At 52.9% G+C, this 26339-nt stretch overlaps 1 protein-coding gene across 28 annotated transcripts in view; it reads right to left on the bottom strand.

Annotated features, from left to right (window-relative positions):
- MACF1 (microtubule actin crosslinking factor 1) overlaps positions 1-26339 on the bottom strand; it is a 151688-nt gene that overhangs the window by 14346 nt on the left and 111003 nt on the right. For 20 of the 28 annotated variants that reach the window (XM_033080489.2, XM_033080486.2, XM_033080499.2 and 17 more), the window contains 33 exons: positions 25479-25640; positions 24188-24358; positions 22875-23041; positions 19786-19945; positions 19056-19382; positions 18389-18473; positions 17211-17452; positions 16918-17124; positions 16203-16322; positions 14168-14275; positions 13660-13878; positions 12912-13115; positions 12162-12170; positions 10353-10584; positions 8775-9001; positions 7920-8042; positions 7734-7835; positions 7341-7442; positions 7068-7241; positions 6816-6971; positions 6493-6690; positions 6046-6174; positions 5552-5725; positions 4698-4853; positions 4373-4579; positions 3378-3497; positions 3035-3204; positions 2757-2916; positions 2418-2612; positions 1707-1835; positions 1477-1620; positions 1166-1354; positions 215-332 (listed from right to left, as the gene is read on the bottom strand). In XM_033080489.2, the coding sequence (XP_032936380.1) occupies positions 215-332; positions 1166-1354; positions 1477-1620; positions 1707-1835; positions 2418-2612; positions 2757-2916; positions 3035-3204; positions 3378-3497; positions 4373-4579; positions 4698-4853; positions 5552-5725; positions 6046-6174; positions 6493-6690; positions 6816-6971; positions 7068-7241; positions 7341-7442; positions 7734-7835; positions 7920-8042; positions 8775-9001; positions 10353-10584; positions 12162-12170; positions 12912-13115; positions 13660-13878; positions 14168-14275; positions 16203-16322; positions 16918-17124; positions 17211-17452; positions 18389-18473; positions 19056-19382; positions 19786-19945; positions 22875-23041; positions 24188-24358; positions 25479-25640 (5386 nt within the window). The remainder of the gene's footprint in view (positions 1-214; positions 333-1165; positions 1355-1476; positions 1621-1706; positions 1836-2417; positions 2613-2756; positions 2917-3034; positions 3205-3377; positions 3498-4372; positions 4580-4697; positions 4854-5551; positions 5726-6045; positions 6175-6492; positions 6691-6815; positions 6972-7067; positions 7242-7340; positions 7443-7733; positions 7836-7919; positions 8043-8774; positions 9002-10352; positions 10585-12161; positions 12171-12911; positions 13116-13659; positions 13879-14167; positions 14276-16202; positions 16323-16917; positions 17125-17210; positions 17453-18388; positions 18474-19055; positions 19383-19785; positions 19946-22874; positions 23042-24187; positions 24359-25478; positions 25641-26339) is intronic. The other 8 variants (XM_033080476.2, XM_033080479.2, XM_042779997.1 and 5 more) reach the window with 3 other exon arrangements.

Here is a 26339-nt window from a genome sequence, read left to right as displayed (position 1 = left end):
CATCCCAAAGCAACTGCACAGAGAGAGGAGAGCAGAGCTGGCCCAGGAACAGCACGGCTCTTTTGGGAAATGCCACCTGGATTCTCCCCTCCTGACAAGGCTCAGCGCCTTCCTGGTGGCTGTCAGCGCAGGATGCCTTGTTAATTGATAATCACAGCTAATTAGCTTCCTAGGAACTTCATTTCCTGCCATCCCAGGACCAGAAGAGACTCACTGTTGCTGCGGGATTTGTCGATGAAGGGCCCGTGGGGAGGCTCAGTCGCTTTTCTTTTGTAAGTTTTTGTCACCCTGTCCACGTCCGGCTGTTTCCGTGTCATCTCCTCCATAAAGGACTGGCAAAACACAGAAAGGATAAAAAAAACCGTTTGCAATTTCACCTTTTTCTGCTTTCCAGCCCTCACAGGGGTGTGTAGAGGGAGGTGCATCAAGCATCAGTGACTGAGGATTGTGGATTGGATTTGCCAGGGCTGGAGGTCATCCCTGGGCTGGTTTTGCTCCTACACTGCTCTAATAGGGAATTCCAGGAGAAATCAGTGCCTCCTCCACCCAGGGAGCCAGGGGAAGCCTCCCTCCCCTGCCCCTCTTGATAGCACAGGGTTAAAAACGTTTCTGAAATCATGGGAGTTGTGTAGAACAGATTCAGGGGTGGGAAAGGGAACCAGGCCTGGGAAGGAATGTTGGGCTTTGTCTTTATTGGATCATGTGAAACTGCACCTGTGTGATCATCATGTGATAAACAATATGATTGTTAAATGTGATAATTGTTTGGTAAATTGAATATATTATTGTTTGATCATAATAATAATAATGAGAAGTGATGCAATGGTAACAAGAACCAATAACTTAAAGTATTGGGGCTGAATCCAAACCTGACCATTGACTGATTGTACCTAAATCCTGAAGTGTTGGGGCTGAACCCAAGAACCATGAGAAAGGATATTTGGGGACCTGATGGAAATCACAAGAACCCCTGCTTGGATAAGATCAATGTGTACAATAGAACAGTATGAGTTTAATAATTATTATATAATGAAAAGGGTATAAAAACCTGTCCATGTGGGGTCAGATTTGGGGTTGTACCCCTGATCCCAGAGCTGTTGAATAAATCACCTGCACACAACCACCCTGTGATGATGAATTCTGTGCTAACAGTCCCGGGGCTCACCTGGTGCTCGGAGATGAGCGCTTTGACCTGATCGATATTCTGGGGCATGGGGTCCTGGTCCCTCTGGATCAGGGTGGTCTCAGCCCACTGGATCCAGGCCAGCAGCTCCTCCAGCAGCTCTGCATTGGCCACCAGCTCGGACAGCGCCGACTCCAGTCTCTGCTGGTGCTGCTTGGCCCAGGTGAGAACCTGTTGGAACCACGATGTGACCGTCCATCCTGGATGGATCCAGGAAACCTGGAGCAGCACCCACTGCTCTCTGGCCACCCCTGGCAGCCCCTGCAGCCTGGAGCTCACCCTGCAGCACTCACCTCCTCGAACCTGGCTCTGATGATGGTGATCCAGTGCTTGATGGTGGTGATGCAGTCGGGGTGGCAGGCGCCCAGGATGACCTCGCCCATCGCCACCGCCGCGTTCACGTCCGCCCTCTTCTCCTCCACCTTCTTCATGAACTCCTGCAACCCCCAAAGGAATTAGATAGGAATTGCACATTCCCACCTCTAAACCTGGCCTGGGTTGTGCTTTGGAGGTTGTGTTTCACCTTGTGGGCGTCGATGAGGGCCTGTAGAGCCTCGGCGTCGTCCGGCAGCGCTCCCCGAAAACGCAGGGACTGCTCTGCCTCCGAGAGCCACTCCAGCAGCATGTGCACGGCTGTCCTGAACTCCTCAGCCTGCAGCAACAACAGCACAGCCTCCTGTCAGCCCTCACCTCCCCAGGGCTTTAAAAATACCAAAAAAAAGGGGGAAAAGCCCCTGTTTGGGGCTGGGGTTTGGGCCGCTGGGTCCTGCAGGACTCAGGCACCTCCCTCCCCTTGGCATCAGCTGCACTGAAGGAGGAAATGTTTTTAAAAACAGCACAAGTGCTGTATCCTGAGCAATCTGGCACCTGGGTAGCTTATTCTGTAAATTGCCTACTTGATGTAAAAGCTGCTTAAGAGCCTTTGACCTTTTTGGGGTTTTTTTTGTTTTTTTTAGCTTCAATTGAATCTCTCTGGACACTGGCAAGCACCAGCCTGGTCTGTCTGATCACTGTTGTGCCCCCATCAGTGAGATCTTTCCATCCTCCCTTTTCAAACCAGCTTTTATCTGCTCAATTTTTTTTTTTAGGAAAACAAATCAGTAACAGGCTGATACCACCTATATCAGGGGCTTTATCACCTGCTTTGCAGGGCTGGCAAAACCTCTTCCCTGGGATTGGTGTGGAACAAACCTGGAGCACCCTGAGAGTTTCCAGCCCTGTTTTTCCTCCTCACCTGCTTCAGGGCCTGCTCCAGGCGGGTTTGTTTGGACACTGACAGCTTGCAGACCGTGTCCCAGCGGTTGCTGAGCTCCTGCAGCTGCACCTTGACCCAGGTGGTGTCGTCCCTGCTGTTGTCGATGAGCTCCCGGCCCGAGCGCTTCAGCACCTGCACGGTCCCCGTGCGCTTCCCCAGCTCCTTCTGGAACACCTGCAGGGGCACAGCAGGGTCAGGCAGCTCCACTCCCCATTATGTGAAAGTTTTTCTGATTTTTTTGCTGTTTTTCCCCCCTGTTCCTGCAGCAAACCACCAGCTCTGTCTGTGCTTTGTCTCTTGGGGTAAAGGTGTTCTCACCTTGTGAGCATCCATCAGGTTCATGACCAGATCCAGGTCCCCGTGCACAGGCTGGTCCTCAGCTAGCTGGGGCTCCACCTTGTACAGCCAGTCCACCAAAGCCTGCAGAGCATCCATGAACTGCCCAGAGAACAGCAGGGCTTCTTCCAGCTTGTGCTGCCTGGAAAACAAACATCCCAGGGAATTTCCCTTGAGCAAACTCACCTCCTTTTGTCACATCCCAGTGACCTCCAGCCATCCCTGAGGCACTGCTGGTACAGCCCTGGGGCTGGGCTCACCTCTCCACGGATTTTCCACACACTGTGTCCCACTTATCCCTCACTTCTCCCAGCAGATTGTCCAGTTTTTGAGTGTCATCTGCAAGCAAGGCTTTTTCTTTGAGGGCTCTGCCTGTCCTGATGGTGGTGTCGTACACAGGCTGCTTCCCACCCAGAGTCTTCTGGAACTCCTGGGAAATGGAGAGAAAACAAAACTGCTTCAGAAAGCCTGGCCTTGGCTCTGAGGATTCCCAGATTTCCATGGCAATGGGAGGCATGGAGATGCTTTTCTCCAATTTCCCAGCTCACCCTCCCAACAGAGCCCCTTCCTCCCAGCACCAGCCTGGCTTGGGCAGAGCCTCACCTTGTGCTTGGAGAGCTGGAGCTTGATTTTGTCAGGATCATTGGAGATCTCCAGCTCTGAGTCCAGGTGATTCTCTGCATCCTCCAGCCAATCAATCAGCTTCTTCCAGGCTTCGTGGAACTGCAAGGCAACACCAGCAACCCTGAAACTCCACACTGGGGGTGTCCCTGTGGTTCTGGGACATTGTCTTAGGTTGCAATACAGGATGTGATCAAAAGTGTCTGTTCTATCACCATCTGTTGAGGGTGGGGCAGTGATCCTGATCTCTATGGGAGATATTCTGCTAATGGGCATCCATTGAAACCAGCTGGGGCAGTGTTCTTTATCTCATGGGATATTTCCTGTTCATGGCCATGGTTTATAAACCAGCTGGGGCAGTGTTCTTTATCTTTTCACAACCCATCCTTCCTCCAGGAGATCTCTCCTGCTAATGGCCATTGAGTCCCACTGTGGCACTGATAAAATTACTGCATCCCTTTGGGAGCTGCTTCAGCCAGGGGGAAGAGCCCAACATTTCTTACCAAGATAAAAACAGAGGTTTTGGGACACTAAGGGAGCCCTTTTTTCACTGGATTTTCAGAGGAAAACCAGACCCTTCCACATCACCACTGGAGCTTGGGAGGAAACTGCACCTTGTACAGGAGCACTGCTCCAACTGAGCCACATCTGTCACTGCAGGAGGATGCAGCCACCATGGGATGGGACTGCTGCCAACACCCTGCCTGACTGACGGCTGTCAGCTTGGATTCTGACTCTGGCAGGGCTTGGGTTTGTTCTTTGTAGTGCTGTATTTCTATTTTAATTTCCCTAGTAAAGAACTGTTATTCCTATTCCCATATCTTTGCCTGAGAGCCCCTTGATTTCAAAATCACAATAATTTGGAGGGAGGGGGTTTACATTCTCCATTTCAGAGAGAGGCTCCTGCCTTTCTCAGCACACACCTGTCCTCCCAACCAGGACAGACATCCTGCTGGGGTCTGTCACACCCTTCCCACCTGCTTGGCTCTCTTCCTGGCGTCATCAAGAGCCCGTCCCCGCTCCACTGAGCGCTGCACCACCTTCTCCCAGCGGGACTGGACGCTGACCAGCAGGTTCTTGATCAGCACCACGTCCTGCTTCTGGCTGAGGAACTTCAGCTGGTTGCCAGTCTGATCCAGCTCGATGATGCGATCCCGGTGCGCGTTCACCTCGTTGGCGAATACCTGAGGCCACAAAGGGTGTGCCAGGTGTCACAGGAGGTGGGGGTGACCTCAGGGAGCCACAGGGGAGGTGAGGAGCCACCCTGGCTGCCTCCATCCCAGGGATGGAGCCCTTGGGTACCTTGTGCTCGTCGATCTGGGCCAGCACAGCGGCCAGGATGAGGCTGGGCGGGGGTGCAATGTTCAGGCTCTGCTCAGCCAGGGTCAGCCAGTTGATGAAATCCTGGAGGGAGTTCTGGAAATCCGTGGCCAGGGCCAATGCCTCCTCCAGCTTTGCCTGTGGCAGGGGAGGGAGAGAGAAAGAGAGGAAAAAACACAACACGAAGGGTGAGAGCTCTGATGTGCAGACAGAGGCAGCCTTTGTGTCCCTGCAAGAGGAACCTCCTCACTGGGCTGCCAAGGGGAGGGGGCTGCAGGGAAAGACAAGGCTCTCTCAAACAAGAATGGTCCCTGAAAGGGGAGATCTTCCTCAGCACACGTCACCCTCAGCTTCCTGGGAAAGGGATCTCCGTGGGGACGGGGCTGGCTGGATGGGGGATGATATTCTGGTGGCAGCAGCTGCAGGGTTGGGAATTTATTCTGGGCCCAAGCCACCATGGGCCTTGTTTTATCTCATCCCCAGCCAAAAGCTGAGGATGGAGTCAGCTCAGAGCAGGGTTTGGCTTGACCAACAAAGCCTGCCTTTGAGAGCAGCAGGAGGCTTCTTCCCACCCCTCTGAATTAACCCAAAATGCCGTTTCACTCCCATTTTCTGTGTGATTTAACCAATGCTGATGATTATCTACAAAAAAAACCCCCATGCTAACAGCTTGACACTCAGCACCACCTGAAAAACAGACCCAACTTTACAACCAAAGGAGAAGGATTTAAAAAACCCAACTCCCAGCTTCGTGTGGGAAAGCAGAGTGGGAAAACAGGGAGCAGCTGCTGCCAGACCATGGGGCAAGGCTGGATGCATTTTTCCCTCCATGTTACCTTTCTCTCCTCCATCTTGGTGCTGACCAGACACCATTTCTGCTCCAGCAGGGCCACGCTCTGCTCTGTCTTCGAGCCGGAGCCGGAATCGTCGCGGTTGAGCAGCATCAGCCTCCCCTTGGCCAGCAGCTGGCTGTAGACATCCTCCTTGGCTTTCAGCTGGCTGTACAGCTCCTGCAAAGAGCCACCAGCAAGGGGTCAGGCAGAGAAAAGCTCAGAGAGGGAACATGTCGTGCTGCAGAGCTCCAGGTGATGGGAACATGAGGTTGAGGACAGTGACAGCAGAGCGACACTTTGAGCTGAGAAAAGGTGGATAAAGCACCCTGATGGTTGTTCCAGGCATCAAGAGCAAAATGAGCTCTAAGAGGAGACCAGAGCAGCCTCTTTTCCCCATCACACACACAAAGGAGAAGTTTTGATGCTGATATTTGACAAGAACTTGTTGGATTAAAAGCATTGGGGAAAAAAATAAAAAATCTCTCCTGAGAAATTACCATGTGGGCATTGAGCTGTTCCCGGGCAGTTTCTGGCAGACCTCCTGTGGGTTTTGATGCTGACAATTGGCTCTCCATCCTCGTTAGCCACAGGAGGAAGTCTTCAATCTCACCATGGAAACCCTGAGCCTGTTCAGGAACAGAGAATCGGCCCCGGATCAGATGACATCAGCCACCATTGATCATGTGCCAGGGGTAAGGCTGTGTTTGCTTTGAAAGCAGATAAAGAGGCAGGGCTGGATGTGCCAGCGTGCTCAGGAGGGTGAGATGTGGTGTGTCCACAACCCACAGGTGTGCCTGGCCCTCACTGAGCCTCTGGGCAGGCACTGAACCACAGGAAATACAGAAAAACTTCCCTAAAAACACCCCCAACTTTATTTCACCCTAAAACAAAAGGGAAAGCAGCACCCCACTGCACTGGTGGCGCTCCCAAAGCCTCTTGCTGACCTGCTGGAGCGTGGACTGCAGCTGCTGCTCCCTCTCCTCAGTTTTCTGCAGCACTGATTCCCAGCAGGAATTCAGCTTCTCCAGGCGGTTCCGCAGGCTGCTGGCATCGTCCCCGGCGCTCGACTCCAGCAGCTCGTTCCCTGCTTTGTTCACTGTCTCCACGGTTGCTTGGTGGGCCAGGACATCGTTCTTCAGCACCTGCACGAGGTGGGCAAACATTGGACACCCCTCCTGAACACCCAGCAGCTCAAATCCTTCGGGAGGGGTCGAGTCCTGCCACGGGAACGGGTTAAAAACGGGTCTGGAGTGGGGGAAATGCTCACGTGGTGCTTTGCCAGCTCCACCTCGATGACTTTTGGGTCCCCATTGATTGGTTTTTGGGCATCCAGCAGCTCCTCAGTGTGGGTCAGCCAGGCCATCAGCTCTGCCAGGGCGTGCTGGAACTGGCCCAGCGCCAGCAGGGCGGCTTCCAGTTTGTGCTGGGCAAGGAGAGGGATGGAAAAAGGGGAGTTTTAAAGGGTTGGGGAGCACTGTGGTGAGTTTGATCTCGTGGCAGCCCCAGGGGCTCACTCTACCTGTCTGTGAGCAATTTTCTCGCCCAAGTTCTCCCAGAGATGTTTGAGCTCTGTCAGTGGCTCCTTGATGATGTCTCTGTCTGTCTCATCCGTCGCCTTTTTTAGCATCAGTTCACCTTGGTGATTAAGCTTTTCCATCTCAATCTGCTGCTGGTAAACCTCCATTTTAAACTCCTGCCAAGACAAGCAGGACAAAAACCAGAAGGGAGTGAATCACTGGAGCTCTGTGAGGCGAAGCAGAGCTGCAGAACCTGTCCCTCCCCTCCCAGGTACCTTCATCTCGTTCATCTGCTCCTTGACCGTGCTCAGGTCGGTGCCCACAGGGGACATGTTGCACAGTTTGATCACAGCGTTGTCCAGCCAGTCAAACATGGCCTGGAAGGAGCAAGGACAAGGTGAGGGAATGGCAAATTTTCCTTCCTGCTGCTGGTCAGGGGATGAAGATGATCCCTCCACCACCCCACAGCTTCATGGCTCCCTCCTGCCTCCCCTCATCCTGCTGTCTGAGCAGGAATCAAGATTTGGGAATGCAATCAAATATCCTCAGAGCTGTGACTGAGCTCCCTCAGAGATGTTTCCTGCTTTCAGGAAGTGCAAATCCCAGCCCAGCTCCAGGGAGGGGGTTCACAGGTCCACCCACTGCACACCAGCAGCCCTGCCTCTTACTTGGAGCGTGTCTTGGTACTGCACAGCCGACTGCATGGCTTCCTCCAGCTTCTCCAGCCTCTCCTTCCACGTCTTGTTTAGGTTTTCCCACGCGTTGTTCATCTGTGGAACACCCCAGGATTTGTCAGGCTCCTCAGACACTGCTCCCACCTGTTTTTTTTCTGGAGGGGAAGCTGCTCTCCTTACCTCATCAATGCTCTTTTTCACTTCTGGCTTCTCAGTCTCCCCACAGGCGAAGATGAGGTCGGTGCCCAGGAGCCGGATGAACTCCAGCTCCTCGTGCAACCCGTCTGTCTCCTCCTTGATGGTCTGCAGGGGAAAAACCTCCATGATCAAACCCTGCTCCATGAGCAGGAGGGTCCTTTCTGCTCCTGCTTCCTGCACCTTGGCCCACAGCCCAACCCCAAACCCCAGGAGCAGGTGGCACAGAGAGCAGGTGGCCAATTCTGTCACCACCACCCTGGTCTGCTCCCACCTCTGGGACTAAAATAAGAACATCTGTATTTAGCTGTGAGCCTGAACTGTCCTGGCTGGAGATGTTGTTTACAGGAGTGAGGGTTTGGAGGCTCAAAAGGTGCAAACCAGAGTCAGGATGGTTAGGAAAAGCTAAAATTAGCAAAGCATAAAAAGCTCCTCAAGGCCTGAATCAACTCAAATCCACCTGAAGTGGACTTTGACACAACACACAAATCTAAGCACTTATCTCTGGTCTGCCCAAAATCTAAATATACTCCTCCCACACCAGCCAGACTCTGGCTTGGGGTGGGAGCAGAGCCCTGGAAGCTTCCACATCATTCCCAGCAAGTGGGCACAGAGCTCTGGCCACACAGAGCTTCCCAAAACAGCAGCAGATAATGTGATTTAAGGTGAAGGATGTGAAATCCACTTCTGGCTTTTTTCCTTGCAGCTCCAAACAGCAATGGAAATAACTCTTCATAATCTGCCTGACTGCCTACAGAGCTGATTTCCAACCTCTGATCCAAGATTTTCCCAGTTTAGCAGATAAAGCTCCAGACTGAGGAGCAGCCCCATGGGCCTCACCTCTGCTGCTTCCACCTGCTGCTTGATGATGGAGGGGTCGATGCCTGGGCTCTCCAGGTCGTGGACAATGTCCTGGGTGTCCTTGATGGTGGTCAGCAGCGCTGCCATGTCGTACCAGAACTTCTCTGCAAGCTCCAGCACATCCAGGAACTTCATCTCACGCTCCTCAGTGCGAGCTTTGATGTCTTCCCAGAAGAAAACCATCTGATCCAACTTGTCCTGGATGACTGTGGAGGGAAATTAAAATCGTTCAGTGAAGAAGGAAACCTTTTGGCAATGCAAGAGTGTTTTGAAAACGCAGAGAAACAGCCAACAGAAAATCCAGAGGGGAATAAAGATGGCCAGGACTATCAGAGCATTAACTGGGAGATGCTGAGGGACGTGAGAAACTCCAGCTTGCAGAAAAGCCTTTTTATCCATGTGCAAGCTCGGGGCAAATTTGCCCACACACTCTCCCTCCAACAAACCTCTGTTCTGGCCACCTCTAGCATGAAGTGCCTGCTCACTCAGTCCATGAGCTGCCTGTTGAGCTGCCAAGGAAGGTGCCAATTAGTGCCAATCCTGCTGATGGGTTTTTTGTGCTGGGGGATGTCCCTCCCCTCCAGTAGATGCTGAATCGACATCAACAAATCCCATCCCAGGGGCCACCAACGAGAGGCAACTGGGCTGGGAAGCCACAAATGCCTTTTTTCTCTTCTGTCTGATGGTGCCCTGTGTGTTCCAGATGGAGGCAGGCACATCCATCCATCCATCCATCCATCCATCCATCCATCACCCTTGGGGCCCTAAAGCCAGGAGAACCTCCAAAATCCATCCAGAAGACTCAACCTTGGTCCTAAGTCCAGGAGCACCTCCAAAATACATCCAGAGGACTCATCCTTCCTCCTAAAGCCAGGAGAACCTCCTAAATCAATCCTGAAGACTCAACCTTCCTTCTAAAGCCAAGAGAACCTTCCAAACGCATCCAGAGAATTTAACCTTGGTCCTAAAGCCAAGAGAACCTCCAAATTCCATCCAGAGGATTTAACCTTGGTCCTAAAGCCAAGAGAACTTCTAAAATCCATCCAGAGGACTCAACCTTGGTCCTAAAGCCAAGAGAACTTCTAAAATCCATCCAGAGGACTCAACCTTGGTCCTAAGTCCAGAAGAACCTCCCAAATCCATCCAGAGGACTCATCCTTGGTCCTAAAGCCAGAAGAACCTCCTAAATCAATCCAGAAGACTCAACCTTCCTTCTAAAGCCAAGAGAACCTTCCAAATCCATCCAGAGAATTTAACCTTGGTCCTAAAGCCAACAGAACTCCCAAAATCTATCCAGAAGACTCAATCTTCCTTCTACAGCCAAGAGAACCTTCCAAATCCATCCACAGGACTCATCCTTCCTCCTATATCCATGAGAACCTCCAAAATCCATCCAGAGGACTCATCCTTCCTTCTAAAGCCAAGCAAACCTCCCAAATCCACCCAGAGGATTCATCCTTCCCCCTAAACCCATCAGAACCTCCCAAACACCGCGCTGGCACCTCCGAGCAGCGACGGAGCCGCGGTTTGGGGGGCAGCCAATGCACCAGGGGATACCTTTGGCTGCCAGGTCCTTGTCTGCTCCCTGGGAGCGGCCGATGAGCTCCTCCCCACGGCGCTTCAGCGCCTCGAAGGAGGGCTGCAGCTTCTCCAGCTCCACCGTGGAGCTCTTGTTCTCGCTGATGCACTCGCGGATCTTGTCCACCTCGGCGGGGATGAGCGGCGGCAGCCGCAGGCGCGACGAGAGCGCCTCCAGGGTCTCCAGCATGGGCTCGATCTTGTCGTGGAACTGCAGGGGAGCAGAGCTGTCAGGGCAGGGGGGTGGGACAAAGGGGACAGCAAAGGGACGGCAGCGCGAGGCACCGGAGCAGAGAGGCAATGGCTGCAATGGCTGCGATGGCAGCGATGGCACCGGTGCAGCGGGAATGGCACCAGGGCAGCGGGAATGGCACCAGGGCAGCGGGAATGGCACCAGTGCAGTGGGAATGGCACCAGGGCAGCTGGAATGGCACCAGGGCAGCTGGAATGGCACCTGTGCAGCGGGAATGGCACCCCTGCAGCAGGAATGGCACCTGTGCAGCTTGGAGTGGCACCAATGCAGCAGGCATGGCACCAGGGCAGTGGGAATGGCACCTGTGCAGCGGGAACAGCACAAGTGCAGCAGCAATAGCATCATTGCAGCAGTAATGGCATCATTGCAGCAGGAATGGCACTAATGCAGCAGGAATGGCACCACTGCAGCAGAAATGGTACCTGTGCAACGGGAATGGCACCACTGCAGCAGCAATGGCACCACTGCAGGAGCAATGGCACCTGTGCAGCAGAAATGTCAATATTGCAGTAGACATTGCACCACTGCAGCAGAAATTGCACCATTGCAGCAGAAATGGCACCACTGCAGCAAGAACGGCACCCCTGCAGCAGCAATGGCACCTGTGCAGCAGAATCACACCCCTGCAGCAGCAATGGCACCTGTGCAGAATTACACCCCTGCAGCAGGAATGGTACCACTGCAGCAGCAAAGGCACCCCTGCAACCCCCTGTTCACACCTGCCCTGCCCCAGCAGGGCCCACAGACACTCCCAGAGCCGCCACCAGCACCTGTGACCCAAACACGGCAGCTCCTTGCATTCAGCCCTAAAAACTCATCATTTGTTTTGCTGCTGTCTCGGTTTTGGTGGGCACAAAACCTCAGTGCTGGTTGAGGGAACAGCCAGGTAAGAAGTGCTGCTGGAAGAATGCTCATGTTTGGTGCTGCTGGGAATCTCCCCAGAGAGAAACCCACCCCAGTTCTGGGGTCAGCAGGAGCTGCATGCAGGCAGGAAGGAGCTGCAGCCCCAAAAGCAGAACCAGAAAGCCAGGAGTGAGGGAGGGAGAGGGTCCAGCAGGGTTTATTGTTGTTTTCTTTTAAAGATAAGTCAACTTTGGCCTTAAAGATCCCAAACTCTGCTGGTGGGAAGGACAGCTCAGCACTGGGGCTGCTCTTGTCCCTCTCCCAGCTCCTACTGGGAACGCCCCAGTGTCCCATGGAATCCCAGCAGAGAGGGGCTCTCGGTGCAAAGTTGATCAGGACAGGCTGGCTCAGCCAACAAGCAGGAGCAAACCAGCACATCCAGCTGGGAGCAGTGTGAACCCTTCCAGAAGCAAAACCTCTGCCCTGCAGGAAGCTGAGACCAAGCAGCAACTCAACAAAAGCCATCCCAAAAAAAAAAAAAAAAAAAAAAGTAATTCCAGGCCCCACCCCCGGCGTTAATTTTGAAGCGTGTTCTGCTGAGCTGTGCACGGAGCAGAAATGAAAGTCTGGGTGTCAAAAAGAGTCAGGCCAGGGAGGGAAAATGAACATCTGTGCTGGGGGGACTCGCTTACCTCCGAAATCTGCAATGGTGGGGCGCAGTCAACACAAGAATGAAATGTGGGGAGGACGGGCACAGGCAGCAACACACACAGACAACACATTCCACAGTGGGAGTGAGAGATGAGAGGGGAGGGGAATGTGGAGGGGGGGGAAAAACTCGGAGTTAATACAAGTGCAAACCAAGAGAAGTGACTACACAATACAGGAATTAAGAAAATAAACACCCAGGACGTGACAAAAACCAACTGCGCTACGGTGACACGGGGTGAGATGAAACAAAACTGGGGGCCATCAACCCTCAGCAGCAGGAGAACTTCACCCCCTTTCTGGATTTTAGGACCTCCAGTCTCTGCCCTTCCTTTCCTGTTTCTCCTCCTGCACTCACCCACCTCCTCAGGAGATGCCCAGACCCCGGAGACATCCATTAATTCTCCCATACAAAGCATCCCATGGCTGCTCACCGCACTCACAGCTTATCAGAACTGAAAATTATCTCTTCAAGCTCTTTCAAGAGGTCCTTCCAACCTTGGGTGGATGCCAGAGCAGCCCCTTTGAACCAGCATCGTTATTGAGGTCATAAAAATTTACGACCCTATTTACAGTGTTGAAGCCTCAAACTCCTCACAGCCAGCAGGAAACTCCCCTGGAGGTTCCTGACCACCTTATACCTCATAAAGGGGTTTTACAGGGGGGATAAAACCCCATTCAGCTCTCCTGGGGGGCTGTGGGAGGAAATTCCCCTCCCTGGCACCCTGGAATACCTGAGTGGATTGTGAGAAAGCCTCATCAAGGGCCAGGGCTCGCTGGCAAACTTCCTCCTTGATTTTGGCATACAAAGCCTCAGCCCTGGAGTATTTCTGCTGCACCATCTCCCCTTCCTCAGGGTTGAGGTCCTTGAGCTGGGGCCCGATTTTCAGCAGCTTGTCGATGTGAGGTTTGTGTTCAGCGATGGACTCTCTCAGTTGCTAGGGAATAGAGGGAGAGGGATGAAAAAAAAAAACCACATTTGTTTAGAAATCTGCTGCAAGCCTGCTGCCTATTTATTCCAAACAGCACTCCAAGAGCAGGGATCCTATCTGGGAGGAACTCACAGCCTGGATTTCGTGCCCCAGCATCTGCCAAGCACATGGCACTCGACTCTTCCCAACATGGCTATGGCACAGAGCCTGGCACGGGTCCTCCCCCAGATCTGACCCTCCCCACAGCTCCACAGGAGACCCCACTGGGAATTTTTTGCTTTGCAGCCTCTACCCTAAAAGCACAAAGTGTTTTTTTCCCTGCCACGAGCAGGAAAGAGATCCAAAAGCAGCCAGGTTTCCTTGGGAGCAAGCTGAATTTTGGTAAGGAGCGCTCCAACATAACGAGAGATTTTCACGTGGCCCTCTGGCATTACACAAGCAAAAAAAACCAGAAAAGGGGGATTAAAAAAAAGAGGAAAATTCAGAATAAAAAGGTGTTTTTTCTCTCTATTGAAGGCAGAACTGAAGTGCAAACTCTTCACCCTCTTACCCTCATGTCATCCTGCTGCTGCTTGAGCTGCTCGTGGTCGATGGCTGGGGGTGGCAGCTGGGAGATGAGGGCTTGGGTCTCCTCAATCCAGGGGTTCAGCTCCTCGTAGGTCTCCCAGAACTGGTTGACCAGGACCTGGGCACGCTCCAGGCGGGCGTAGCGCTCCGAGTTGAGCTGGCTCACAGCCTCGTACTGCTGCACCAGGGACTCAGTTTTCTCCTAAAAAAAAAACAGGGAGAAGAGTCATGGGGAAGCTGTGAGAGAAGGAGGTGCCTTTGGTGGCCTTCCACATTGTAATTCCAATTAAAGCAGCCTCGGGAATCCCCCCTTCCCCGTGCCCAAACCGTGCAATAAAAACCGGCAATAAAGGAGAGTCATAAATGTAAAGAGATTTCTGCTAATGCTGGTGGGAATTACTACAGATGGGGTAATTTTAAACTCCTTCAGCCTGTGCAAGGGTTGAGGATTCACCTCTGTGCCTCCTCTGTTGCAGTAAATAATCTCTCACCTGGAGAACAGCTTTTTGTTCCTCACCACAGGTCCCAAAAATCTCGTTGCGCTGGCTGAACAATTCATCCATGGAGTCTTTGTGCCGGATGATGTCGATGGAAAACGCCTGCAGGAGAGCAAGGGGAGAACTCAGAGCTGAGCCCAGCCCATCCACAGCATCCTCCTGCCAGAGAGACCCCACAAAACTCAGCCAAGTGTCCTGTGGCAAACTGAAAATCTGGCTGGGAATGCAGATTCCTGCCTGCTTTCCTCATCTGCACCAACCTCTCTCTGACAAAACAGCTCTTAAAATGAGGTATAATCCACACCCAGGGTCCTCACTGGAGGAAAAGCTCCATCATCCATTTCTTAGGGAATGTTATCCCACAAAATGATGCATCCACCAATAACTTTGCCATTCCCAAGATTAGCAGTGGGAAGCTGAGCTCAATTTAACTTAATTCTCAACAGCTCAGTCCCCCCTCTCTTATAACACTGTCTTATTTTCCTTTTTTCCTTTAATTTTAAATCCAATAAGCCTGCATGCTGCTCTGATTGCCCAGGCAAAGGGAAGAAAAGGCTCGTTTATTTGAAGTGCACGTTCTTTCAGGCATGAGCTCATCTCAAAGATATATAGAAAAAAAAAAAAAACACAACAAAAAACCAACAACCCCTCCAGCACCTCTTTGTTCCACGTCTGGCTGCCGGGAGGGAACTGTGGAGTCCCTCACTGCAGGGAACAATGAGCAAAAGGCAAATGGAAACCACCCTCATTAATCAATATATACATTTCTCTAAACCTTTCCTGGTGAGACCTCAGCAGAGCTTGCTCTGGTGGCCACAAGGAAAGGTTTTCATGGGAGTTCTCCCAAGGGAGAGCAGAGCAAAGCACCCATCAAGCCCTAAATGGTTCCTGAAAACATTCAGGAAGCTTTTTCCTTGGGGAGCCAAACACTTGGATGATTTAGAGCCATTTTTTCCTTTTTTTTTTTTTCCCATTCACATCTCAAGGCCAAGTGTTTCATCTCTCCTGCGTGCTGTGGACTCAGTACTGGATGAAGCTGCTCCCCTAAAATGCATCCCGTGACCCAGAGAGGACCATCCCTCCTGCTGCACACCCCAGGATGAAACTGCTCCCCAAAATGCACCCTGTGACTCAAAGAAAACCATCCCTCCTCCCTGCCCACCCCAGGGTGAAGCTGCTGCCCCAAAATGCATCCTGTGACCCACAGAGGACCATCCCTCCTTGCTGCACACCCCAGGGTAAATCTGTTCCCCCAAAATGCATCCTGTGACCCAGAGAGGACCATCCCTCCTCGCTGCACACCCCAGGATGAAACTGCTCCCCAAAATGCACCCTGTGACTCAAAGAAAACCATCCCTCCTTGCTGCACACCCCAGGGTAAATCTGCTCCCCCAAAATGCATTCCACAACCCAAAGAGAACCATCCCTCCTGCTGCACACCAAAGGCAGAGTTGCTCCCCCAAAATGCATCCTGTGACCCAAAGAAAACCATCCCTCCTCCCTGTCCACCCAAAGGTAAAACTGCTCCCCCAAAATGCACTCCATGACCCAGACAGGACCACCCCTCCTTGCTGCACACCCCAGGGTGAAGCTGCTGCCCAAAATGCATCCTGTGACCCAAAGAAAATCATCCCTCCTTGCTGCACACCCAAAGGTAGACTTGCTCCCCCCAAAATGCATTCCACAACCCAAAGAAAACCATCTCTCCTTGCTGCCCACCCCAGGGTAAATCTGCTCCCCCAAATGCATCCTACAACCCAGAGAGGACCATCCCTCATTGCTGCACACCCAAAGGTAAAGCTGCTCCCCCAAAATGCCTTCCATGATCCAGAGAGGACCATCTCTCCTCCCTGCCCATCCCAGGGTGAAGCTGCTCCCCCAAAATGCATTCCACAACCCAAAGAGAACCATCCCTCCTTGTTGCCCACCCAAAGGCAGACCTGTTCCCCCAAAATGCACTCCATGACCCAAAGAAAATCATCCCTCCTCGCTGCCCAGCCCACCCCAAGCACCAGGAGTGCACACAGACCTTCTGCACCTGCAGCTGGGCCGTTGTCTGGTCCTGCTCCAGGCGGATGGGACCCAGAGCCATCAGCTTCCTCTTGGTCTCAGCCACCCAGGCCAGCTCTGCATCAGCTGCCTGCTCGTACTGGAACAGAGGAGAGGAGGGGCAGAGGTCAGTGCTGGGCAGCAGGGAGAGCTGGAGACAGCAGGAGCCACAGAGAGACCCTGAGGGACAAGGGGACAAACTCCTCATGATGGTGCGTGGGGACAAGGGGACACTGGGGTGGGGCTCAGGTTTCTGGCTCCATTATGTCCTCATGGCTCCTGCAGCTGGTTTTGGGGCAAGCTGGAGCAGCCACCTGTGCCCACACCCTCCCTGAGCCTGCAGGGAAGGGACAACCCCATAAACAGCATTTCCTCTGCTCCTCCATGAGCTGACTCCATGGAGCCAGGTTGGGTATTCCCGGCACTCCACAGCCTCCAGTCCGTGCAGGACAAGCCTTTTTGGGGAGGACTGCTGGCCTGGAACAAATCCTTGTGGGGATGAGTTTTCCCAGCTTTGACAGTCACCTGTCACCAGTTTTACACCACCTCCATCACCCCTGCAGGCAGGAGCTCACAGGCAGGAGCTCACAGGCAGGACAACACAGCGATGCTCCAGCGTTATCCCACCCCAAAACCACACACCAGGATGGGCCAGCCACCATCCCTGCTGCCCCATTTCTTGCCATTTCACCCACCTGCTGAGACCTCTGAATAGCAGCATCGATTTCTTCCACCCTCTGCTTGATGGTGTCGCTGACCAGCTTGTAGCGCTCGTTGGTGTCCGACACGAGCTTGTCCAGCCCCTCCCGGGCTCTCCACGGAACCAGCTCCAGCAGAGCCCGGCTCACCTCGTTCACAGTGTCCAGGATGAGCCTGTGCTCCATCACCTCCTTCTTCAGCTCCTGTGGGAGGCACCCATGGATGTGTGTCCTCCCCAAACCACCCCCACCTAATATCGCTTTCCCCACCCTGGGCGCTGCTCTCCCACCTTTTGCCGCTGCTGGAATTGGGGGATCTGCTCTCCAGCAGGGGATTGTGCCCCACTGGAAGCCAGCTCGTCCTCCACCTTGCTCATCCAGCCAGTGAGTTCCTCGTGGGTGGACTGGAATTTGGTGGCCAGCTGCCGTGCCTGCTCCAGCGTGCGCAGCGCCTTGGAGCTGGCGGCCGTGATGTCCGAGTAGCGGGTCTTGATTCCATCCAGCTTCTCCTGGATCAGCAGCACCTCCTCCCCTGAGGGGCAGCAGCAAGGGGAGAATGAGGCTGGGCTCTGGGAGTGAAGGAATCACCCCAGGAGGCATCAGCAGCCACTTGCTCTGTCCCTTCTCCTTTTAATTCCAGCCTCATTTTTTTGTATTAATGCAACTTCAGCCTGGTTTTACTCAGAGCTGACATTTCCCACCAGAGTAACATCCACCTCATCCCTGGGATGGGATGGGATGGGATGGGATGGGATGGGATGGGATGGGATGGGATGAGATGGGATGGAAGGGCGCTGCAAAGCCTGGCTTTGCCACAAGCCCCAACTCCAGCCTAACTCAGCTCTCAGCACAGCTGAGAGTCACAGCTCCAAGAAAAAAGGGTCAGTTCACCCCTCTCTGCTGCTTCCAAGAGGACACAGAGCTGCTTGCCAAATCCTTTGTAATCACTCTTCCTGCTCCACAGCTCCCACAAGGACACAGGGCTGCACATCTGCTCCGAGCAGACCACATCTGAAGGAAACGCAGCGCCCCGACCTCTCTTCCCACTCATAAACATAAACTCACACCCACGTGGCAACAGCCACAACTGCTCAGTCTGGGAAAGCAATATTAGGAGAGGGCTGGGGGTATTTTTAACCTCTTTTCCATGTGATTGAGCAGCTGGTTGCAGGGAGAAAAGCCTCCCTCAGCACTGAGCAGTGGGAATCACCCGCTCCCCAAGCTGTGAGATTGGGATTTTGGGACCAAGCAAATCCTAAGCTGGAGTGTTTGTGTCTTCAGCATCCAAGCCTGGATGCAAAACAGCTACTCTGGGAGTTTCCAAAAGGAAATGAAGAGCTGAGGGAGAAAAGCCTCCACCCAGCAGAGCGTGGACTTCCCAAGGAGGATGTGGAGGATGAGGAGGATGAGGAGGATGGATCCCCAGACCCCCCACATTTCCAACGTGCCAAAATCTCCTCTGTGTTACCTGTGGTTTGCTTCAGGAGAGCTTGCCCATTCCTGATGGCTTGGTCCACATTCTTCTTCCTGTTGACAATCTCCTCATTCAGAGCCTGAGGAAAAGGCAGATTTGGGTTATCCTGCTGCAGGCAGGTCCCTGGGGCATGAACCTCCCTGCTGAGCACCCACCTGAAAACTGTCCAGTCACCCTGCTATGGGGATTACTGGGATTTTTGGGACTCAAATCTCTGAGTAAACCCAACCCAACCCATCAGAGGACCCTTGTACCAGACAGAACCTCACTCTTGAAAAGAGCCTGCACAGCCCCAGGGAGAGGAAGCAGAGGCTTCCTCAGTGGCCAGCTCCAAAATCCCACCAGGCTTTTCCAGTTCTCAGTTTTGGAAACAGCATCCAGCTTTCTGAAGGCACAGGGTGGCCAAGCTGGCTCAGACACTGTTCACAAATCAAACAAAGTTCCCTCGCCTTGAGAAACTCTTTTTTTTTTTTGGAGGGGAGGGCCCCAATTGTTGTTTCTAACACATGAAATCTCTTTACACTCCTCTCCAAACCTCAGAAAATTAAAATTAAACCCAGGCCAGAAACATAAACAAAACCAGATAAAAACTCAACAAAACAAACAACACAAAACATGGAAGGAAAAAAAATAAAATAAAATAAAACAAAACAGAAAATACCAGCTGGTCGGCATGCTGCTTCTGCAGGACGTCCCGTTTGTAATCCTTTATGGCCACTGAGCCCAGCTTGTCCTCCACCTCAGCCAGCCAGTTGAGCACTTCCACCTCCTCCTCCCCAAAAATCCTGGCGTTGGCCAGAGCCTGGGCCAGCAGTGCTGCCTTTCGGCTGCACCTCTCCTGGACCTCGCCGTAGCTGCTCTGCAGAGCCTCTAATTTCTCTGCCAGCAGCCTCTGCTCAGCAGCACAGCTCAGGGAGGACAGAGACTGCCCGACCCCCAGAGCCTGAGACACATCAGCAGCGTGGCTCTCTATCTCTTCCTCGAGAGCCTGAATGGTGGAGGGGAGAATGGACAACAGAAAGGGGGAAACAAAAAAAAAATATGAGTGGAGAACGAGGGAAATAAAAGAAACGCAAAGTAAAATGGGAATGCAACAATGAATGCAACTGAAAAAATGGAGGAGACACAAAAGCCACCCCTGAGTGGGTAAACTGAGTGGGAATTAAAAAGAAACACATGAATAGGAATGGTTTGGTTTTTTTTTTCTATCCAAATCTGCTGGGAGGTGCAAGGACATCAGTTTAATGTTTAATGGGTCAGGGTTTGCAGCCTTCTCTGCACACAAACCAGCCTGGGTAACTCCTCCAATCTTTGTTTGTGTCAAAAACTCCTCTGGTTGTGGTGGAAACAACCACTGGAGCTGGCTCCAACCACCTCCATCCTGTTCCTACCTTGTGGCGGCTGATCTGCTGCTGGATTTTGGCAGTCTGGGTGCCAATGGGCTCAGAGTTGGCCAATTTCTTCTCTGTCACCGCCAGCCAGTCGGACACAGGCTCTGTGGTCTCGTGGAACTGCTTTGCCAGCACCAAGATATCCTCCAGCTGCTTCTGCCTGTGAAAAGCCATCATCAAATTAGAAGGAAATACAGTAATTTCATGATTATAAGGCACACCTGATTATAAACTGCACATTACAATACAGGATGTGATCAAAGGTATCTGTTCTGTCACCATCTGCTGAGGGTGGGGCAGTGATCCTGATCTCTGTGGGAGATATTCTGCTAATGGGCATCCATTGAAACCAGGCAGGGCAGTGTTCTTTATCTCATGGGATATCTCCTGTTCATGGCCATGGTTTATAAACCAGCTGGGGCAGTGTTCTTTATCTCATGGGATATCTCCTGTTCATGGCCATGGTTTATAAACCAGCTGGGGCAGTGTTCTTTATCTCATGGGATATCTCCTGTTCATGGCCATGGTTTATAAACCAGCTGGGGCAGTGTTCTTTATCTTTTCACAGCCCATCCTTCCTCCAGCCAGTCATTTTCTGCTCATGGCCATTGAGTCCCACTGTGGGACTGATAAAATTACTGCATCCCATTGGGAGTTGCTCCAGCCAGGGGGAAGAGCCCAACATTCCTTACCAAGATAAAAACTGAGATTTGGAACATCAGAGCAGCCTTTCCCACTGGATCCCAGAGGAAAACCAGACCCTTCCACATCACCACTGAGGCTTGGGAGGAAACTGCACCTTGTCCAGGAGCACTGCTCCAGCTGAGCCACATCTGTCACTGCAGGAGGATGCAGCCACCATGGGATGGGACTGCTGCCAACACCCTGCCTGACTGACGGCTGTCAGCTTGGATTCTGACTCTGGCAGGGCTTGGGTTTGTTCTTTGTAGTGCTGTATTTCTATTTTAATTTCCCTAGTAAAGAACTGTTATTCCTATTCCCAAATCTTTGCCTGAGAGTCCCTTGATTTCAAAATTACAACAATTTGGAGGGAGGGGGTTTACATTCTCCATTTCAAAGAGAGGCTCCTGCCTTTCTCAGCACACACCTGTCCTCCAAACTAAAACAGCAACTTTTCCTTCTCTGTCCATGTATAAACCACACCTGATTATAAGCCACACTTTGGGTTCGGACCAAAATTTTAGTCAAAATGGTGCAGCTGATAATGGTGAAATTACTGTAATTGTTAAAGGACAGGTTGGATGTGGGTTGGTCTGGTGGGAGGTGTCCCTGCTCACAGCAGGGGCTTGGAACAAGATGGTTTTCCAACCAAAACCAGTTTGAGATTCTTTGAGTCAATGAAAACTCCAGGGAGCAGCTCCCAGCTGGAGCCAGCTTCAGGTATTTGGAAAAGGAACAAGCAGCAAGGTGAGACACCACTGTCAGGCAAGCTGCAATGGCAAAGATAAAAATCAATAAAAATAAGCTTTTCCTGCAGCTGTGCCTTCAGGATCCAGTTTATCACCCTGGGAAAGTGGCAGAAGGGCTTCCCCAGCCTTTCCATGAAACAGTTGGAGATGGAAAGGACCTTAAAGCTCATTTAGTTCCAACTCCCTTTTGTTCCATCCCTATCAGTGATTTGGAGATCCCTCAGCTTGAGGCCAGGCTGTTCTTTCAGAGGTTTTGATTAAAGACAATCCTGGATGGACAATCCTGGATGGACACTCCTGGATGGACAATCCTGGATGGACAGTCCAGCTTGTTGGCAATGATTAATAACACAAAGAAGGGTCGAATCTGGCCCTCAGAAGTGACTTCATAACCTCAAATATCAGCTTAGGTAGAAATTAGTAACTCATAAACAAGATTCTGGCGGCATAAAGGTGTCAACAGGATGCTGCTAAACGTTAAAGCTTACAGGAATAAAAATAACATCCCTCCCCTGCAGGGAAATTATTTAATCTCAGCTCTTCCCTGCCATTGTAAACCACTGCTATCAGCATCAGCTCCCAGCCAGCCTTTGATTCCTCATGTTTTCCAGCTGTTTCCACATTTCCAGGATGTATCTGCACCGAAACCTGCGCCAGCTTCCCAAACGCTGTCACCCCAGGCTCGGGGACACTGCGGGGTGAGGTGCTGAGAGTCCCTCTCACCTTTCAGCTCTCCCAGCCCCAGTTCCTCTCACTTTTCAGCTCCCCCAGTCCCTCTCACCTTTCAGCTCTCTCAGTCCCTTTCACCTGGCAGCTTCCAGTCCTTCTCACCTCTCAGTTAGCCCCAGTCCCTTTCACTTTTCAGCTCCCCCAGTCCCTCTCCCCTGGCAGTTCCCAGTCCCTCTCCCCTCTCAGCTCCCATCTGCTCTCCCCTCTCAGCTCCCCCAGCCCCTCTCACCTCTCAGCCCCCAGCCCCTCTCCCCTGGCTCTCCCAGTTCTTCTCTCTCTCCCAGCCCCTCTCCCCTGGCTCCCAGCCCCTCTCCCCTCTCAGCTCCCCCAGCCCCTCTCCCCTCTCAGCTCCCCCAGCCCCTCTCCCCTGGCTGCCCCAGCCCCTCTCCCCTGGCTGCCCCAGCCCCTCTCACCCCTCAGCTCCCCCAGCCCCTCTCCCCTCTCAGCTCCCCCAGCCCCTCTCCCCTCTCAGCTCCCCCAGCCCCTCTCACTTTTCATCTCCCCCAGCCCCTCTCACCTCTCAGCCCCTCTCCCCTCTCAGCTCCCCCAGCCCCTCTCCCCTCTCAGCTCCCCCAGCCCCTCTCACTTTTCATCTCCCCCAGCCCCTCTCACCTCTCAGTCCCTCTCCCCTCTCAGCTCCCCCAGCCCCTCTCCCCTGGCTGCCCCAGCCCCTCTCCCCTGGCTGCCCCAGCCCCTCTCACCCCTCAGCTCCCCCAGCCCCTCTCATCCCTTAGCTCCCCCAGCCCCTCTCCCCTCTCAGCTCCCCCAGCCCCTCTCACCTGGAGCTCCCCCATCCCCTCTCACTTTTCATCTCCTCCAGCCCCTCTCACCTCTCAGTCCCTCTCCCCTCTCAGCTCCCCCAGCCCCTCTCCCCTGGCTCCCCCAGCCCCTCTCACATCCCAGCCCCTCTCACATCCCAGCCCCTCTCACCTGGCAGCTGCCCTGCCCAGCAGCCCCTCCCAGCGCCGGCCCAGGCTCTCCAGCTGCCCCACGATCTTGTCTCGGTCCGCGGGCTCGGCCGCCTGCGCGATCCGGCCGCCCTCTGCCTGGATCATCTCCACCGTGGCCTTGCGATCGTCCAGGAGGCGCTGGAGCAGCTGTGGGGAGGCAAAAGTTACAGGATTGGGGCAGCAGAACCAAAGTGGAGGGGTCAGATCTCTAATTGTGGCTCAGAACAGGGCTGAGAGCAGGCCCAGCCCAGGGGGATGGCTCTGCCTTCAAAACCAAAAAATTATAGTTATATTATATTGTTGTGTTGTATTGTATTACATTATAATAATCACATGCTTTGATTTGGGCAGCAGAAGTGGTCAGGCAGCTGGACAGGGTGATCACTGTGGGTCCTATCCAATTGAACTTTCATTTTATCTATTCTATTCTATTCTATTCTATTCTATTCTATTCTATTCTATTCTATTCTATTCTATTCTATTCTATTCTATTCTATTCCATCCTATTCTATTCTACTCCATCCTATCCCACTCCATTCCATTCCATTCCATTCCATTCCATTCCATTCCATTCCATTCCATTCCATTCCATTCCATTCTTCCTTTCCTTCCCTTTCCTTTCCCCCTTTTTTCCTTTTCCTTTCTCCCCTTTTTTTCCCCTCTTCCTTTCCCCCTTTTCTTTCCTTTTCCATTCCATTCCATTCCATTCCATTTTTCCTTTCCTTCCCTTTCCGGTTTTTTTCCTTTTCCTTTCTCCCTTTTATTTCCCCTTTTCCTTTCCCCCTTTTTTCCTGTCCTTTCTCCCCTTTTTTTTCCCCTTTTCCTTTCCCCCTTTTTTCCTTTTCCCTTCCCCCTTCCCTCTCTCACACTACTCAACATCCAAACCACTTCTGTGCCAGAAGAGTTTCCCCACTCTTCCCCACCAACCCCCCTCCAACTTATCAAGTTTTTAGCCTCCACTTGAAGCACATTTCCTCTCCCAACCTCCCCACATCAGACCAAGCCTGGGTAAGAATTCATTTCTAAAATATTTCCCCATGACCACACTTGACCTTCCCTCCTCCCCCTCGCAGGGCAGGCGCCGACCCCGGGCTGTTATCTCAGCAAACACCAGCACACCTCAGGGCTGCTCTCACACTCTGTAACATTCCCTTTGTCCAAACAGCCAAACCAGGCCCTGCACCACCACCAGCTCGCTCCTGACACGACAGAATTACCAGGAGAGAAGCATGGACACCCCAGCTGGACCCCAAAAATATTGTCTGGTTGTGCTGAGGTTCTTTTCTCACTCACCTTCTGCTCTTGGATCTGGGCTTTCACCACCTTGTACTCGGCAGAGGGAGGTTTCTGGTTGGAGATGAGCTCCTCAGTGTCTGCCAGCCAGCTCAGCAGCGGCTCCAGGGCATCCTGGAACTTCCCGCAGTGCAACAGGGCCTCCTGCAGCTGGGCCACTCGCTGGGCCACCTGCACCCCAAAAAAACCCCACAGCAGGGTCAGGAACTGACACCAGAGCCTCAGCTCCCTGCACCCCAAAAAAACCCCACTGCAGGGTCAGGCATTGGCACCACAGCCTCAGCTCCCTGCACCCCAAAAAACCCCACTGCAGGGTCAGGAACTGGCAATAGAACCTCAGCCACCTGCACCCCAAATCAGGCACTGGCACCAGAACCTCAGCTCCCTGCACCCCAAAAAACCCCACTGCAGGGTCAGGCACTGACACCACAGTCTCAGCTCCCTGCACCCCAAAACCAACCCCACTGTGCAGGGTCAGGCACCGGCATCACAGCTTCAGCTCCCTGCACCCCAAAACCAATCCCACTGCAGGGTCAGGAACTGGCACCAGAGCTTCAGCTCCCTGAACCCCAAATCAGGCACTGACACCAGATCCTCAGCCACCTGCACCCCAAAAAATCCCACTGCAGGGTCAGGCACTGGCATCACAGCTTCAGCTCCCTGCACCCCAAAACAACCCCACTGCAGGGTCAGGTATTGACACCAGAGCTTCAGCCACCTGAACCCCAAAAAAAACCCATGGCAGGGTCAGGAACTGACACCACAGCCTCAGCTCCCTGCACCCCAAATCAGGCACTGACACCAGATCCTCAGGTCCCTGCACCCCAAAAAATCCCCACTGCAGGGTCAGGAACTGGCAATAGAACCTCAGCCACCTGCATCCCAAATCAGGCACTGGCACCACAGCCTCAGCTCTCTGCACCCCAAAAACAACCCCACTGCAGGGTCAGGCACTGGGACCAGAGCTTCAGCTCCCTGAACCCCAAATCAGGCACTGACACCAGATCCTCAGCTCCCTGAACCCCAAGAAAACCCCACTGCAGGGTCAGGTACTGAGACCAGAACTTCAGCTCCCTGCACCCCAAAAAAACCCCACTGCAGGGTCAGGCATTGGCATCAGAGCCTCAACTGCCCCCAGTCCCTCTCACCTTTCAGCTCCTCCAGCCCCTCTCACCTGCACCCCAAAAAATCCCCACTGCAGGCTCAGGAATTGACACCACAGCCTCAGCCCCCTGCCTGTGACCCCCTCCTTCCCCCAGACCCCACAGGAACAGGAACAGCCCCTCCCCACCTTCTTGTTGAGGGTGTTCCAGCGGGTGTTGATCTCTTCCATGTCGTGCTCCAGCCCTTGCACATCACAGTTTTTCCCGGCGCTTTGGATGAGTCCCTGACCGACCCCATTGACTTGCTGCAGCTTTAGCTGGAGGGGATCCACTTGCTCCTTCTGGAATTGCTGTGGGTGGGAAAGGTGGGAGAGAAAAGGTGATTGATGAGCTCTGAGCTGCTCTTCCAGCCTCTCAATCTTTCCATGGATATTTCCCTCTCTAGGGAAGGTGCAGCAGCCACTTGCACTGATTTTATTTGGGATTGTGCAAGTTTGTCTGAACTCCTCCCTCACCCTGACCCAGTGACACAGATGTCACAGGGATCTGCTGGTGTGGAGCACAGCTCAGGGTCCATCCACACCCACCTCTGGTTTTAAATGGGTAAATCCCATTTTTCCAAGACTGGAGTGAGGCGAAAAAAGGGAAAAACTGAGGAAGAAATGAGAGCATCGGCTCCAACTCGCCATCAGATTGGGAAATAACGCTCCTGGGGAAAAACCCCAAGCAATTCTCACAGTGAAGCTATTGAGAACAGAGACCTGACATCATATGAGTTTTGTTAACCACGAAATTACAGGCAGCGAGGAGCTCACTGTATTTCGAAAGACAAAGGCAATAGGCAATTAATGTGCGAGTCGTTTACCACGGATTTGGCACGGTCCTGCCTGGGAATCCTGTGGGGAAAAGCTTTCTAAACCAGAAAAGATTTGATAGGGAAGGGGGAGGAGAGCCAATGAAGCTCCCCATTGTCAGGAGAGGCAGCAGGGAGAATCCTGTTTCTCTGGAGGAGATAAATGCTCTTTATCAGAGCTGGGATCTGCTGCAAC

This window comes from Catharus ustulatus, chromosome 26, assembly GCF_009819885.2.
Source record: "Catharus ustulatus isolate bCatUst1 chromosome 26, bCatUst1.pri.v2, whole genome shotgun sequence".
NCBI lineage: Eukaryota > Metazoa > Chordata > Aves > Passeriformes > Turdidae > Catharus > Catharus ustulatus.
Note: the sequence above shows the minus strand (reverse complement) of the source record. Positions and strands in the feature narration are given on the sequence as shown.